We start from the raw sequence: 16,294 nt of genomic DNA on the forward strand, positions 1-16,294 counted from the left end.
AGGTCCCTTCCAGCTCTATTCTGATTGATGGATCCTGTTTTTCATCTGATGAATTAAGGCTGCAACTATGCCAGCCCCCCACCCCCGCCCTGAGGAAGGCCAAGCAACGAAGGAAGGCAAAAATTACTTTACATTCCCCCCCTCCACCAATACTCATGTGACTTAAAGAGGTGTCTTCCCGAGATGCTTCCCCGTGCCCACTTCCGGCTTTCGATTTGAGCCATGTTTGTCCTTTGGCCCATCTCTGTCCAGCTCATGCCCCTCCCTCTCTACCATCCGTGAGACCCTCGGCCATTTTCACTCCCCCCCCCAACAAAAACTTTGTGAGAACGTGTTGGGAGAAGAGGGAGGAAATGAGCCAAGGCAGTTCCATTAAGTTGGGGGTCTCTCGCAGCCCCAGCTTGAACCAGGACATCCCACTGACCTTGTTGTTTTGCATGTCCTTATTGGCACCGTTCTTCAGCAGCGCCAGGGCAGCGTCCACATTGTTCACGGCCGCAGCCCAATGCAAGGCAGACTTCCCTGGAGGGGAAAAGGAAGAGGGGAGACCGTAAGCAGGCCGTTCCGCAGCCCCCTTCGGCAGACCATTCAGGGGAGGAGGTTGGGGGTCCACAGGTACCTAGGTCATCCACAGCATTCACATCGGCATGGCAGCTGATGAGATCTTCCAGCATGCCTTCCACCGCCAAGCGGGCAGCCAAAATCAGAGGTGTGGTCCCATCATGCATTCGGGCATCCAAGTCGGTGGCCCTGTTCCGGATCAGGATCTGTCCGGGGGGAAGGAAGAAACACCTTGGTTAGCGGACAGTGGAAAGAACTGAGATATAAACCGCCCCAGCTTCGGTTGGAAGGAGGGCAGAGACATATGCCAGTCTGACACTCTGCACCATCCTGACCTGAAAGACGCCCTGGGCATCTGCAGACACAGCTGCGTGGAGGGGCGTCTTGCCCATGTGGTCCTGGACGTTGGCATCAGCGCTGGCTTCCAGCAGCCGCTTGGCCGCATCTGAGCGGGCGTAACGCGCGGCCAAATGAAGAGCTGTCTCCCCCGTGCGATCCGTTTGACTGTGCAGGTTGGCTCCCTGGTAGATGAAATCCGAAATGACAGCCGGAGTGTCTTCCTCCTCCTCACTGTTGCCCGTCTCCAGCCCTCCCCCGCTGCAGGAGGCGATCATCAGGGGCGTGAATCCATCTGGCAAGGCAAAGAAAAGGGAGCCATCAAGCGAAACAGCCGGAAGGATAAGCTGGCTGGGGAATTTGGGAGCTGAAGTCCACAGATTGTGAACAACGTGGGTGGCATGATAGCAGTGTCCCACTATCTAAGGCAGGGGTCTCCAACCTTGGCAACTTTAAGCCTGGCGGACTTCAACTCCCAGAATTCCCCAGCCAGCAAAGAGTTGAAGTCCGCCAGGCTTAAAGTTGCCAAAGTTGGAGAGACGCCTGATCTAAGGGGTTGCCACAAAGAAGTGGTAGAGGTCAACTTATTCTCCAAAGCCCCTGAAGGCAGGACAAGAAGGAATGGATGGAAACTCATCAAAGAGAGAAGCAACCTAGAACTCAGGAGGAATTTCCTGAAACTGAGGATTAATTAACAATTAATCAGTGAGACAACTTGTCGCCAGAAGTTATGAGTGCTCCAACATTGGAGGTTTTTAAGAAGAGATTGGACAACTGTTTATCTGAAATGGTACAAGGTCTCCTGCTTGGACTAGAAGGGGTTGGACTAGAAGACCTCCGAAGTCCCTTCCAACTCTGTTATTTTGAATTCTGTAGAACTTAAAGTGGCTAAGAAGCTACAAGGCAGATATAGCTGCTTTGTGTCTTTTGCTCTCTGCATTCTGGGAGGCATCAAAACAATTGGAGCTGTTCCCATAGGAAGCCAAGCTGAACTCAAATCTTAACTCAGATTTCCGAACACACAACCATTTTCATCAAAGATTAAACTAACCCTCCATCTTGGGGATGAACACATTGTCCACAATGTCATCACCACCTGACATCTCTAATAAAGTGGAACTTTGAGGAAACTCAAGCCTCGGAGTTTACTTTCATTGGGGGTGTTACTTCAAACCCTGACAGGGGAATCTTTTTCAGAATCCCGGCTGGATCTTGTAGAGGTCCATCATTCACTCTCATGCCACAGACCCAAAGGTTCACACCCTACCTGGCCCTCGAACGTTGACGTCCATGCAATCGGCATCGATCTCCCCCTGGGGTGGGGTGGGGGCCATGGAGGAAATGCGTAGGTCGGCCGCGTCCAGGTGCTGCTGCGTCCATTGCCGGTGGTCGGTCTGGTCATCGGGCAGCATGACCTGTTCCTCTACCTGGGAAGAGAGGGATGGAGAAGTCTGGTCAAGATCCACCCGCCGGAGCTGCCTCTGGTCACCTTTCCTGCAAAACGCCTGTTTCAGAGGAAGGCCAACATGGAGCCATGTCTTTTGAGACCAGAAATTCAGACGTGTTACTCAGAAGTTTGTTTTGTGTTGCCCGACATCTAGGGGAAAATGGAGGAGGACGGGCATAGAGGAGGAGGAAGAGGAGAAGGAAGAAGAATCATAGGGTCAAAGAGGTGATTTCTGGAGGTTTGAAATCGACCCATAAAGCTGTGGCATCTGCAGATGTTAAAAGAGCTTCCTGAAACTCCTGCAAGCATCAAGTTTTGTTCCTGCGAGCAAAACTGTTTAGCTGGGCATCTAAAAATGTCACGGTTAGAAAATATCTCCCCTTTCCTTCCACCCAAGAACCATGAAGGAGGGAAAAAAGGTAGAACAGAAGGGTGTATCTTTTCATTATGTAGCTCTCCATATGAAAGCACTTATGTGCCCAAGTGATGGGCCTGTATAGATCCAAAATCACCCTGCACTAAACTGTCCTGCTATTTCTCGGCATTTTCCTATCAGGCAAATAAACCCATACAGGTTTGTGGCCCTAACTTTATTCCTGGGTGAGCTTGGGAATTTCATTTGATTTTTTTCCCTCTCGGTGAAGTTTTTGAGTTTCCTTCCTCCCTCTAATTGTTGTAGATGTGTTTTTCAGGGCATCTTTGCAAAGCTCTCCTCCATTTTTCGATCTGAGAAAGCCCACACAGAATTATTGCTTCCAACCCATTCTGACCAACCTCCTAGGCTAGAGACAGCGGGGCAGAGAGCTACAACACGGAAGGGGGTTCCTTTAGGCCGTCGGTGAAGAATTACAAGAATTTATCAGGCTCCAATGTTGTCCTTGGTTGGGTTTTAGTAAGGCAGGGACAGCTTTAGTCACTGCATTAAGCTGCAATATATATTACAGACATTAAGAAACCTAAGATCATGGCATCTGTCCCTCAAAATTCCTGGCAGATAGATGGAGAAGAAATGGAGGTAGTGACAGATTTTATTTTCCTGGGCTCCCAGATCACCGCAGATGGGGACTGCAGCCAAGAAATTAAAAGACGCTTGCTCCTGGGGAGGAAAGCTATGGCAAATCTAGACAGAGTACTAAAAAGCCAACAAAAGTGCATATAGTCAAGGCTCTGGTTTTCCCAGTTGCAATGTATGGCTGTGAAAGTTGGACCATAAGAAAGGCTGAGCGCCAAAGAATTGAGGCCTTTGAACTCTGGTGCTGGAGAAGACTCCTGCGAGTCCCTTGGACTGCAAGGCGAACAAACAAGTCAGTCCTAGAGGAGATCAACCCTGACTGCTCTTTAGAAGGCCAGATCCTGAAGAAGAAACTCAAATCCTTTGGCTACCTAATGAGTAGGAAGGACTCCCTGGAGAAGAGCCTAATGCTGGGAAAGATGGAGGGCAAAAGAAGAAAAAGGGGACGGCAGAGAACGAGGCGGCTGGATGGAGTCACTGAAGCAGTCGGCGTGAGCTTAAATGGACTCCAGAGGATGGTAGAGGACAGGAAGGCCTGGAAGAACGTTGTCCATGGGGTCGCGATGGGTCAGACACGACTTTGCAACTAACAACAACAACATATATTACAGGTGAATTGCATGCTCCTTCTATGAAATTCTCTTCTTCTTTGACAGAAATCCCAAATGTCCGAAATCCAGACTGAACAAGAAGCGATTAGAAAAAAAATCTGGAGGATTTTACGGCTTCCCATCCGATCTCTGCGCAATCAGCTTACTCGGAATTTCTTGGTGTTGAGGGTCTCCTCGTCTCCCCACTCGTTCTGGTTGTCGTCCATCAGGGTCCCGTTCGAAGCATTTTTCAAGGGTCTGGAGGACAAGGGTTGGGGGAAAGGGGAAGGAATTAAATCCATGGGGGGAAACAGTTGAGCGACAAACGAAGTGGTGTAAAGACTAGACGAACGAAATAAAAAGACCTCTTCCCATTATTCTAGCATTTCAACCTTTTATCCATGCCGAGGGTGTGACACCCCTCAACTTCCTAAAAATTCAGTAATTCTGGAGACTTTCTACGGAAGTCAAACTCAGTTAAAAAATAATAATAGCAAGGAATTAAAATGAAGACCCAGAATGTCAGATGTTCTTGAAACAGAGCGGTTTGGGCGATGTGCCTGTGTATATTCTCAATTTGTTATAAAAAAATCAGTCTATATTTGTGTAAACATTGGATGCTCCCTCCAGAGTTATGAGCTGGACAATAAAGAGGTTTCATTCATCGCCTTCAATAGAGTGACCCTTTTGGGGATCCTGTAAAAGCATCAGACTTTTTTCTCTCTTTTAAAGAAAATCTCCCTTTTTTAAAAATGTGCTATCATTGGACCTTTTTTTAGGAAAATGTCTAAAAATACATAATATAAAATACATGGAGGCTGTCTTACGAAAGGAAGTCCATAGTGCTCAGGTGTTAAAAATATCAAATAATATATATGATTCTGCATACACTTAAAAGAGAGAGAAACTAAGGCGAAGAGCCGAGAGACCATAAAATATAACCAATTACTTTTCACCTGTGACCATTCTTCAATTAAAACTGAAGTCCACTTAAAAGGAAGCCATGAAAATAAAGCTGGGATTTTTTTGTGCCCACCCACATTCAAAGACCTCCTGAAATTTACCCATGACCCTCACTGAGACAAAATGAAAGTATAGCACAAATCAATGACACACACACACACACTTCCAACAGATGGGCCAAGAAGAAAGACTGCCTCCGTGTGTTTCCTACAATTTGTCCTGCGTGGGGGAGAAAACCAGCCCTCTCACAAAATCACAGGACAGTTATTTGCCTCTATTTCCCCTGGACTGAAAAAGGAAGCCAAAATTCAAAATGCTTTGAAAAATAACGTATTATTTTTTATTTCTTTTATATGGCGTTCTTGAAAGCCGCCTTGAGTGCAAATAGGTGGCAATGTAAATTTTCCAAATAAATAAATAAAGATCTGTCCCAGCAGAGTTCTCTTTTACTAAATGGAAGTCAAAGCTGGCATGCCGTAAACATTCAAAAGCCCGCCATGCTGTGTTCCTTCGACACGCTAAATTGGGGTTAATGAGCCACCGCTGCCGTGCTTACTCCCACATGCTTTTTTTAAAAAAAAAATCCCTAAACAAGTAAACTCCATCCCTCTTCAACCCGATGCCCCATTAAGGCAAGAGTTACATGGTCCCCACACAATGCTATTTGTGTGAACCAGACCGAGCGGGAACCCCTCTCTAGGATCGGTCAAAGGATCGGGTTCCAGATCCCAACCTCTGCCTGGAGATCCCTGCCAAGGGGATTACTCACTTCAGCCCCACGGAATCCTCTCCCAGCGGTTCCCGGCGCTTCTTCTTACTGGACTCGGTCACTTTGAAGCCTTCGGGGAACCAGAGCTGCCCATGTTCCCTCCGCCGCTTGCGAGTTGCCAAAACGCCGATGCCGATGCAGAAGAGCAGAAAAAGAGAAGGTACCACCACATACATAGGATACCACTGGCTGCTCCGGGGGGAATCGGCCGTTTCACCTGGGACGCAAAAAGCCAAGAGGACCACAGTGAGACCGAGGGAAGGTGCAGCCCAGCCGGAAGAAGACGGGCAAACTGAGGTCCAAGCAGCCCCACCACTCGTCCCCCCCTCCCTATCCAGCTCCAAAGGAGGAGGAAGAGGAGGAGGAGGAGGAGAACACTTTCGATGTGATTCATCAGCATTGCAAACTCTCTGTTGCTTTGCTGGGAGAGAAAAAAAGCTTCCCTTCCTTTAGGAGCAAAAGGATTAGCCCATTTCAAATCATTGGATCCACATTGAGCGGTTAAGTCCAAAGGATTTGGGAGGATTTGGGAGGCGCACACTTCAGCTCTTCACATGTCACGGATCGATTACAAGGTCTGGGGTAGCTTCCCCTCCCTCCCTCCTCCTTTCCTAGCAATAATTATTTTGAAATAAATTCCGGAGGGGGAGACAAAACTTGATTTTTCTTGCCCCCCCCCCCCAAACAGCAAGGGAAGGGGATTTTTTTTTTTTAAAAAAAGGCATTCAACAATTCATGGCAATTTTTGATCGCCTGTGTTTTACAGCTTTGGGGCCACGGTTTAGAATTGGCTTGTATGTCCTACATTATGCATGCAGAGCACATATGTGTATTTGGGGCCTTTGACTCAAGAAGCATATTGAGCTGCATCTGGTGGAATTAGCCCCAAACTATAAAATCCATTATTAACTTAATCCGCTATTTCTCAACCTTGGTAATTTGAAGAACTGTGGATTTCAACTCCCAGAAGTTCCCAGCCAGCATGGGCGGCTAGGGAATTCTGGGAGTTGAAGTCCGCATGTCGATGCCAACTCTGAGGAACACTGGCCTGCTCTGTAGCACTGAGGAACACTGTAAGGTTAGAAACCAAACAGGTTTTGTTATTGGGAAACGGGTGAAAAACCCCTAAATTTCACTGCTTCGATGCCAGATGGATATTTCAATAGACAACAATATGAAGATAAGGCCACACCTGGAATCCTGCAACCAATTTTGGTCACCGTACCACAAAAAAGATGTTGAGACTTTGGAAAAAGTGCAGAGAAGAGCAACTAAGAGGATCAAAGCCTGGAGACTAAACCATATGAAGAATGGCTGCAGGATTTGGGTTTGGCTGGTCTAAAGAAAAGAAGAATTAGGGGTGACAGGATAGCAGGATTCCAGTATTGGAGCGGCTACCAGGTGGTATAGATTCTCCTGCTTGAGCAGGGCTGGACTAGAAGACCTTCAAGGTCCCTTGCAGCTTCTATTCTATTCTATTCTATTCCTGCTCCTAAATCTTCCAACAGGAAGACTTGTTAGCCTGAGGTGAAAGAGAAACTTTTTGCTGGGGCTGCTGGGGCTCCTAATAAAGGAATCTGCTGAGTTAACTTCAGAGGGTTTGTCGTGTTTGGGGAGCTTACTTTTCACGGCTTCAATCTTGTAGGGAATGTCCAAGTTGCCGCTTGAGGCCAAGGCGCCCAGGAATGCCGCTACATCGTTGGCACTTTGAAAGCACTGAGAGGAGGCCTGGATGCATTGGCGGTTGTCGATTTCCAGGTGAACGATGGACCTGCAGGTTTGGGGAAGGGAGAACGTACAGACATAAGCAGGACCATTCCAGTTGGAAGGAGGAGTGGTGCGGTGGCCTAGAGGTGGAGCTCTTGCCTCACAATTAGGAGGCTGTGAGTTCGATCCTAGGTAGAGGCAGAGAGACATTTCTCTTTCTGGGCAGACTGACAATATATCTGCTGAACAAAAACTCCACCTTGGCAACAGGAAGGGCATCCGGCCATTAAAACTCTCTGCTAGCTCCATTCAGTTGCCCAGACTCCACCGCGCAAGGGATTATGGGGTCGTTAAATGAAGATGATTCCGGTTGGAAGGGCACCCGCTCCGCCCTTCAGTGCAAGGACCTGGTGCCTGGGCTCCTTGACACGAATCCAACTGCAGCCTGACCCAGCTCTGCCAGACTTACGACAGTTCGTTTAGCGACCATTCAAAGTTACATGATTAAAATGCAGGTACTTGGTAGCAGGCGTGATTCATATTTATGACGGTTGCACTATCCCGGGGTCACATAATCCCCTTTTGCCATTTTCTGACAAGCAAAGTCAATGGGAAAGCCAGATTCATTTAACAACCATCTTACTAATTTAACAGCTGCTGTGATTCACTTAACAACTGCAGCAAGAAAGGACATAAAATGGGGTAAAACTCAATATCCATCTCACTTAGCAACAGAAATTTGGGGCTTAATTCAGGCCGTAATTCAGGAGGATCACCTATGTTGTGCCGGGTGAGGCCTTTGGGCTATTCTCCTTGGATGTCCCAAAGGTGCTTTTTCAGGAGGCAACTGGACTTTCTTGTTTTTTTCTTTGAAGACGTTTTGCTTCTCATCCAAGAAGCTTCTTCAGCTCTGATTGGATGATGGGAAATGGAAGGATTTATACTCTTTGCAGACAGCTGGTCAATTGCATCCTTTTAGAGGGTCATCCAGGCCACCTGGAGGTTTACTTCAGGGTCACCTGAGTGATGCTCCTGGCTCCTACAGTCTGCAATTTTTTCCTTTGGAAATCCATTCCTACTCCCACACCATTCAAAAGGTGTCCATCCCAAATTGTATAGCTAAACATCTGTAGAGATTCATGTAGCAATGTAGATAAACCTCCAAGTGCTTCAATCACCCTCTAAACAGAGGCAAAGGACCAGCTGTCTGCAAGGAATATAAATCCTTCTATCCTGTCAGAGCTGAAGAAGCTTCTTGGATGAGAAGTGAAATGTCTTAAAAAGAAAAAACCCCAAGAAAGTCCAGTTGCCTCTTGAAAAAAGCACCTGGAGGACTGAGAATCTCTACAGAATTTTCCTTGGATATTCTCAGATATTCTTCTCCCTGCTCCCAATTTCTATTCACCCCAACTGATCAGGCCCAGCTAGGTTTGTTCTTCCCAATGGGCAGGGCCACACAACGCAAAGTCCCTCACCACTTTATGCCTGGGTCTGAATGACCTCTAAACTACACACACACACACAGCCTGTAGTCGCCTCAGTTCACTCTTGCTTACCCGTAGATTTCCACCTGGTCCAGCTCTCTCTTTGGCCTCCGGCTGAGCCTCGAGCGGAGAGCTTCCTGCACGCTCAGCACCACTTCAGAGATGTCCGGCCAGCCGCCCACCGACCTCCTGATGCGGTGCTTTTTCAGTTCTTCCGGATTCCCAAAATAAGGGAAGATCATGGACTCGCCCTTGGGGTCCTTCTTGAAAACCACATTGGTGTGCAGGACCCGGCTGAGCTCCCGCAGGAAGTTAAGAGAGTTGTTCCTCAGGATATCGGGGCTGATCAGCACCACCACTACAAGGGTCCCGTCAGCGAGTCTCTCGGGTACGTGGTTGGCACAGTCGAGGCCGTCCCATTCGCACTCGGCATTGTTGCAGCCCTTGTCACAGTTGCCGTCGGAAAAGTGGTCCTTGCAGTACTGATCGTAGAGAGGGCTGCCAAGATGGAGGGAGAAACGGGTGAGGCCCATGGGACCCTTTCAAGGCTTACGGGTCACCTGGACACACCTAGGCCAACTGCTGTCGCTCCCAAGTAGCCCACCCTGCCTCATCACTGGGGCCAAGAAGGAGGGCCCCGTTTCAAAATTCATACCGAACGCAAGGGGAGGCCGGGCAGCTCAATGAAAAAGCTTGAAACTTTTGGGTGAAAAGACACCAAAAGATTTAAAAACAGCGGTGGGTCATACCAAAAAGCAAAAAGTTGTGATTTGATGTTAATGCCTTATTTCATTGTAACAGAGAGTCGGAAGTCAATGCTTCCTTTTTATCTTTTTCCCCGATCTTTCCTCACTTTGTGACTGCTCCAACATGGAAGTTTTTAAGAAGAGATTGGATAACCATTTGTCTGAGGTGGTGTAGGGTTTTCTGCCTGAGCAGGGGTTGGACTAGAAGACCTCCAAGGTCCCTTCCAACTCTGTTATTCTAAATTCTAAGCCCAGCTAACTGCTAACCCCAGCGGAGCAGAGGAGAGGGACACCACGCCTGGGCCAGCCGGGCCTGGTGACTTACTTGCACTGCAGCTCGACCTTCTGGCAATCAAAGCCGTCATAGAGGCAGCCACTGTTATTGCACTGGACGTCGCATTTGCCATCGTTGAAGTAGTTCCAGCACTGCAGGGCTTGGGTGCAATTCTTCCAGGGGTCGTTGAAGTTAAGTGAACAGTCCCCGCCATCCCAACCGCAGGCGTGGTTGTTGCATTTGGCGTCGCAGATCTTGTTGCCGGCGAGGCTGGGGCAGCCGGGAATTTCGCACTTCTCCTCCACCAGGGGAGGGGTGATGTCCTGGCCAGGCCCCCCTGGGAATTCAAAGTCCAGGATGTGGCAGTTGAGGCCGTTAAAGTTGACGGGACAGAGGCAGCGGTAGTGGGGCGGCTCTGGAGTGAACTGGCAAGTGCCCTCGTTGTAGCAGGGGCTGGAGTGGCACGGGCTGTGCGAGGGGAACTGGCACTCAGGACCGGTGAAACCCGGCGCGCACATGCACCTGGACTGCCTGGAGGTGGAAATGCAGGTGCCGCCATTCAGGCATCTCAGCATCCCACAGCTGCGCAGGTCGTTTTCACACGTGATGCCATCCAAGCCCTGAGAGGGGAAGAAGACATCACTCAGAAATGTAGGAAGGACTGCCCAGTCTGGGGGGTTAGCATTCCAGGCCAGGGGCCATCCAGGCTCTGAGTGATCACATCTGGTCAAGGGGAGGCCACGCAAGCCCTAGAATTGTGGAGTTCCACATTCCTCACAAAAGAAGATTCTCTGCCTTTTCCTGTTCCTGAGCCTTGTTCTCTTCTGGTGGCACAATAGTTCCAGATTCTTCCATTTCTCTTCTCAGACCTCCCCCCCCCCCGAGCCCTCTGCCCCCCCCCGAGCCCTCCTTCCCCTTCTCTGCACCCTTTGAAAAACCAGAACTGGACCCAGGACTCCAGGTGGAGTCCATCCCTTCAAAACTCCATCCCATCACAATCCAGGTGTGAAGAAGAGGGGGCTGCAGCATCCCCCTTGAGCCCCCCTCCCCCCTTCTGCCCTCTGACCAAACGCCGGCCACGTACTGGAGGACACTTGCAGATGTAGCCGTGCTTTGTGTTGCTGGCCACGGCGCAGGTTCCCCCATTCCGGCAGGGTCTGTTTTGGCAGCCATTAAACACCGCTTCACAGCGCCGTCCTGGAAGGGGAGCAAAAAAAAAGTGGGGGGGGGAGTTTCAGACTGAATTTGGGGTCTAATCTCTCTCTCGGCTGTTCTGGATGAAGAGCAGGCCTTCCTCCCTTGGGGCTTGAACACCTTTGTGGAAAGGGGCCACCGCTTTGTTGAAGTTGTGAGGAAAGGTTGAAACTTTTCTTCTTTCCCTTTGTTCTGCTGGTTAATGACCAGTAAAGTTCCTCCCAAGGAAGAATTGGTGGGAGCTGCCTTCAGGAGGGAAGAAGACATCACTCAGAAATGTAGGAAGGACTGCCCAGTCTGGGGGGTTAGCATTCCAGGCCAGGGGCCATCCAGGCTCTGAGTGATCACATCTGGTCAAGGGGAGGCCACGCAAGCCCTAGAATTGTGGAGTTCCACATTCCTCACAAAAGAAGATTCTCTGCCTTTTCCTGTTCCTGAGCCTTGTTCTCTTCTGGTGGCACAATAGTTCCAGATTCTTCCATTTCTCTTCTCAGACCTCCCCCCCCCCGAGCCCTCTGCCCCCCCCCGAGCCCTCCTTCCCCTTCTCTGCACCCTTTGAAAAACCAGAACTGGACCCAGGACTCCAGGTGGAGTCCATCCCTTCAAAACTCCATCCCATCACAATCCAGGTGTGAAGAAGAGGGGGCTGCAGCATCCCCCTTGAGCCCCCCTCCCCCCTTCTGCCCTCTGACCAAACGCCGGCCACGTACTGGAGGACACTTGCAGATGTAGCCGTGCTTTGTGTTGCTGGCCACGGCGCAGGTTCCCCCATTCCGGCAGGGTCTGTTTTGGCAGCCATTAAACACCGCTTCACAGCGCCGTCCTGGAAGGGGAGCAAAAAAAAAGTGGGGGGGGGAGTTTCAGACTGAATTTGGGGTCTAATCTCTCTCCTCGGCTGTTCTGGATGAAGAGCAGGCCTTCCTCCCTTGGGGCTTGAACACCTTTGTGGAAAGGGGCCACCGCTTTGTTGAAGTTGTGAGGAAAGGTTGGAAACTTTTTCTTCTTTCCCTTTGTTCTGCTGGTTAATGACCGCAGTAAAGTTCCTCCCCAAGGAAGAATTGGTGGGAGCTGCCTTCAGGGAGGGGAAGAAGAGGGAGAGGGAGTGGGAGAAGGGGAGGGGGAAGGAAGGAAGGAAGGAAGGAAGGAAGGAAGGAAGGAAGGAAGGAAGGAAGGAAGGAAGGAAGGAAGGGAGGGAGGGTGGGAGGGAGGGAGGATGCTGCCCTCCTGTCTAGACCCCAACTTTTTTGGTCCAAGCCCACCTCCAGGCCTCCGAGATCCCCCACTGTGCTCACCTGTGTATCCTGGGCGGCATTCACACTTGTAATCATTGACTCTCTGCACGCAATTCTGGGTGCCCCGTTGGTCGCAGGGGTTGGAGAGGCACTCGTTGACATCCCCCTCGCAGCGCTCCCCAACAAAGCCTGGCAGGCAGATGCAGCTGTAGCCCCCCACTTTGTCCACACACTTCCCTTTGTTGAAGCACTTGGGGGTCAGGGTCTGGGGGTCGGTGGCAGGGCTGCAGTCGTCGATGTTGATCTCGCAGTGTACGCCTGGGCAGGGAGCGGGGGGAGCCAGTCAGTTCATGGAGTTGGGCAGGATCCTTCCGACTTATTTATGCATTGCTTCATTTCCGAGGCTTATCGGTCATCCCATAAAACCAACTCTCGGCCTCCTTATTTTGGGAGAGCAGAGGGATGTTGTGTTTCTCCAACTCAGCAACTTCAGGGCGGGTGGGCTTCAACTTCCGGAATTCTCCAGCCAGCAGAATTCTGGGAGCTGAGGTCTTTAAGCCGGTGAAGTTGGGAAACACTGGTCTACCAACAGTGAGTGGCCAATTATCCACGTCCCAAAGGTGATTTTTTTCAAGAGGCAACTGGACTTTCTGGTTTTTCTTTGAAGACATTTCGCTTCTCATCCAAGAAGCTTCTACAAGGATGCAAAGGACCAGCTGTCTGCAAGGAGTATAAATCCTTCCATTCCTCACTGCCCTGTCAGAGCGGAAGAAGCTTCTTGGATGAGAAGCAAAATGTCTTCAAAGAAAAACCAGGAAGTCCAGTTGCCTCTTGAAAAAGCACCTTCGGGACACCTGTGACCTGGAGGACTGAGAATCTCCATAAACACTGATTCTCCCTGCTTTGGCCCAAGCTGGCCTAATGATTTTTCCATGTCTTTTTGGGTGGCAACAGAGAAGTGGATTGCCATTGCCTTCTTCCAGGATGCTTTTATAATGCCTACAATCCCTGAGATCTCCTGGTAGTCTCCCATCCAAATACAAGTTAGGTCCAACCCAGCTTACCTTTGTATATCAAACTAAAATCAGCTGCTCTCTTATATTATTCCGTTCTACTCTGGGCTACAATCTCATCAGATTTGTCTCCTCCACAGCCTTTATACGTTATTGGAACCCCAATGGAAGAAAGCAAATTAATTTACAGGATCACGGGGTTGGAAGGGACTCCTAGTCCAACCCTCTCATACCGTATCTTGGACAAATAAATTATCCAATTTTGAAAAGATGCGTGACCAACTCTCACCACCAGAGGGAGACAGACTTCACCTCTCCCAAATCAGGGACAGAGACCCAAACTCCCCTCCCTCTTAGCCCCCTTCCCTTCCCAACCTGCAAAAAGCCAAACTCAGAGATAGGACCCAAACCAGAGGTGGGATTCACTTAACTTCCCTACCGGTTCGCAAATGTGAGCTTCGCTTGCACATGCCACCTTCCATGCATGCTCGGCCTTCCGTGCATGCTCTTCGCTTGCGCACGCACCTCCCGAGGCTAAATAGGAAAGCATTACATCCGGGCGGGTGGGCGGGGCCTCCCACAGTTAGAGTTACCAGTTTGCCCAAACCGGACAGAACTGGCTGAATCCCACCACTGATCCAAACCGAGCTGGTTCCCACAGGGGAAGGGTCAAAAAAAGTCAAAGATGGTGATGACAACCAAGTGGCCAAGAGGCTTGACTTTTTGATCCAGTCCTGCAGGAACCTATCTGTAGCTGAGCTGAGCTGAGGAAGGCTCTAGATCAGGGGTCAGCAACCCGCAGCTCTGGAGCTGCATGTGGCTCTTTCATCCCTCTGCTGCAGCTCCCCGTCGCTCAAAATATGCATCACAACTGCCAATGTGCGACACCCGCCGGCATGTGATTTATTGAGCTTTTTGATTCCCGGTAGGCCAACTGCGGATAAATCCAAGAAAAGAAAAGTTTCAGAAGAAAACGTTGAATTCAACTACATAGGCTAGTTCTGTGGCCGCCCAGGAAATAGTCAGGCATGGAAAGAAAAGGTTTTGTGGCTCCCGGTGTTTTCTTTTCTTTGGGAAATGGGTCCAAATGGCTCTGTGTATTTAAGGTTGCCGACCCCAGCTCTAGATCTCTGTGTGGTGGCCCATCCCTGGAGCCTCCTACCTTGAGTTCCACGGGGACAAGAACATTTGTAGGTGTTCAGCAGATCAATGCAAGTGCCGCCATTCTGGCAGGGATGGGAAAGACATTCCTTGATCTCCTCCGAGCAGTTCCTGCCATGGTAGCCGGCCACGCACTGCAAAGGAAGAAACAGACACACTTTCTCTCTTACCGGAGAAATATAATAAAAGAAATACATATTTAATTCTACGTGTGGTAAAAGCAGCGAGAATTGTATATGCAAAAAATTGGAAAAATGAAAATATATCCTTACAAAGGAAAATGTAAACAAAAAAATATTAGAATGTGCTGAAATGGATAGATTAACATTGAAAATTAAGGATAAGGAAGAAATAGAATACTTTTGAACTTGGGAATTATTCTATCAATAGATAGAAAATAAAAACAGAAGTTAGAAATTTAGAATTGAGGAAGATATGTAAATAAAGATTTATTTATTTATTTATTTATTTATTTATTTATTTATTTATTTATTTATTTATTTATTTCGATTTTTATACCGCCCTTCTCCTGGAGGACTCAGGGAGATGAAGTACAGCCAAGATGAAGTAAATGTGTAATTAAATAATGAATATTGAGTAATTAGGATAAGTAAACATGATTAATAGAGGACAATGGCTACAAATGTGATGTTTATATGATGTTTATAATATTTGATATTATTCATTAACTATAGACAAAACTGAACAGAGTGTTTACTTAAATAATGGGGAAATGTTTAATAAGGATAAGTGAAGATCACGGTGAATAGTCTTTGAGAATAATAGTTATAGCTATTGTATCTATAAAATTTATTACTTGTTTTTAAAAGAGAGCACACGGCCATTGTGTATATGGACATTTTATATATAACAAAGAAAATTGTATAATAAAAAAATAATAATTAAAAAAACAAAGGAAGAAGCAGAGAGCGAGCAACAAAGCCAGGCTGCCCTGCCACCACAGGCAGGGCCAGGGCATCTGCCTCTGAACGTTACCTGGGAAACGGAGGTAGGGCCCCGTGTCCCTGACACAACCTGGGGGGCAGGTTGAATTCCTGCCTTCCTGAAAGCGGCCCCCAACGCCCGCTGGCCACAGAAACCCACTATCCCACATCGTCCCTGGACGGGAAGCCTACCTCGCAGGAATAGCCACCCAGATAGTCCGTGCACGTCGCCCCGTTCTGGCAAGGGTTTGGGGAGCACTCGTCCACTTGCTCTTCACAGTAGCTGCCCGTGTAGCCAGGCTGGCAATGGCAGAAGTGGGTATTGCCCCTGTCCACACAGAGGCCGGAGTTTCTGCACAGGCGGGCCACATCCAGTCCTGCAAGAGGGAGGCCATTGGACATGTGTGGCAGGCCAGGACGGGGCAGGTAGGAAGGGGTAATCGGAGCAAGCTCGAACAAAGCCTTTCTTGTTCCTTCCACTTTTGTGGTCTCGGGCCCAGGGAACCTCACCCTCTTCAGCCCCTCGCCACCTCCTTCAATGGTCTAGACAGGAGGGTCCCATCAGGCAGAACTCAAGGCAAGTTGTCCGAAGTTCTGCACAGAGGATCCTGGAAGGAGCCACCTACTGGAAGTTCCCCCGTCCTCCAGCGTGGAGGTCAGGAAACCGAGCAGGAAGGAGGACCCACCTTGGCGTCGTGCAGCCACCTCGCAAGAGACGTTGGGTACGTCACAGTACAGGCTGGTCCAGCCGCTTGGGCACTCGCAGCGATAGTGGTTGCTGATCTGCCAGCACTTCCCTCCATTCTTACAGGGAGACGAGTCGCACCAGTTGACCAGGCTCTAACAGAGAAGGGGGGAAGA

The 16,294-nt window shown here is 49.2% G+C and overlaps 1 protein-coding gene across 1 annotated transcript in view; it reads right to left on the reverse strand.

Moving 5' to 3' along the window:
- The window catches only part of NOTCH1 (notch receptor 1), a 101,380-nt gene that overhangs the window by 5,258 nt on the left and 79,828 nt on the right, over window positions 1-16,294 (reverse strand). Inside the window, exons 20-33 of the mRNA XM_058159016.1 lie at window positions 16,120-16,273; window positions 15,626-15,810; window positions 14,491-14,623; window positions 12,376-12,633; window positions 11,794-11,906; window positions 9,941-10,509; window positions 8,942-9,367; window positions 7,301-7,449; window positions 5,679-5,895; window positions 4,114-4,204; window positions 2,165-2,324; window positions 897-1,192; window positions 620-767; window positions 425-522 (exon numbers count right to left, since the gene is read on the reverse strand). Of these exons, the coding sequence (XP_058014999.1) occupies window positions 425-522; window positions 620-767; window positions 897-1,192; window positions 2,165-2,324; window positions 4,114-4,204; window positions 5,679-5,895; window positions 7,301-7,449; window positions 8,942-9,367; window positions 9,941-10,509; window positions 11,794-11,906; window positions 12,376-12,633; window positions 14,491-14,623; window positions 15,626-15,810; window positions 16,120-16,273 (2,997 nt within the window). The remainder of the gene's footprint in view (window positions 1-424; window positions 523-619; window positions 768-896; window positions 1,193-2,164; window positions 2,325-4,113; window positions 4,205-5,678; window positions 5,896-7,300; window positions 7,450-8,941; window positions 9,368-9,940; window positions 10,510-11,793; window positions 11,907-12,375; window positions 12,634-14,490; window positions 14,624-15,625; window positions 15,811-16,119; window positions 16,274-16,294) is intronic.

The sequence above is a fragment of the Ahaetulla prasina genome, chromosome 16 (assembly GCF_028640845.1).
Source record: "Ahaetulla prasina isolate Xishuangbanna chromosome 16, ASM2864084v1, whole genome shotgun sequence".
In the NCBI taxonomy this organism is placed as follows: Eukaryota; Metazoa; Chordata; class Lepidosauria; order Squamata; family Colubridae; genus Ahaetulla; species Ahaetulla prasina.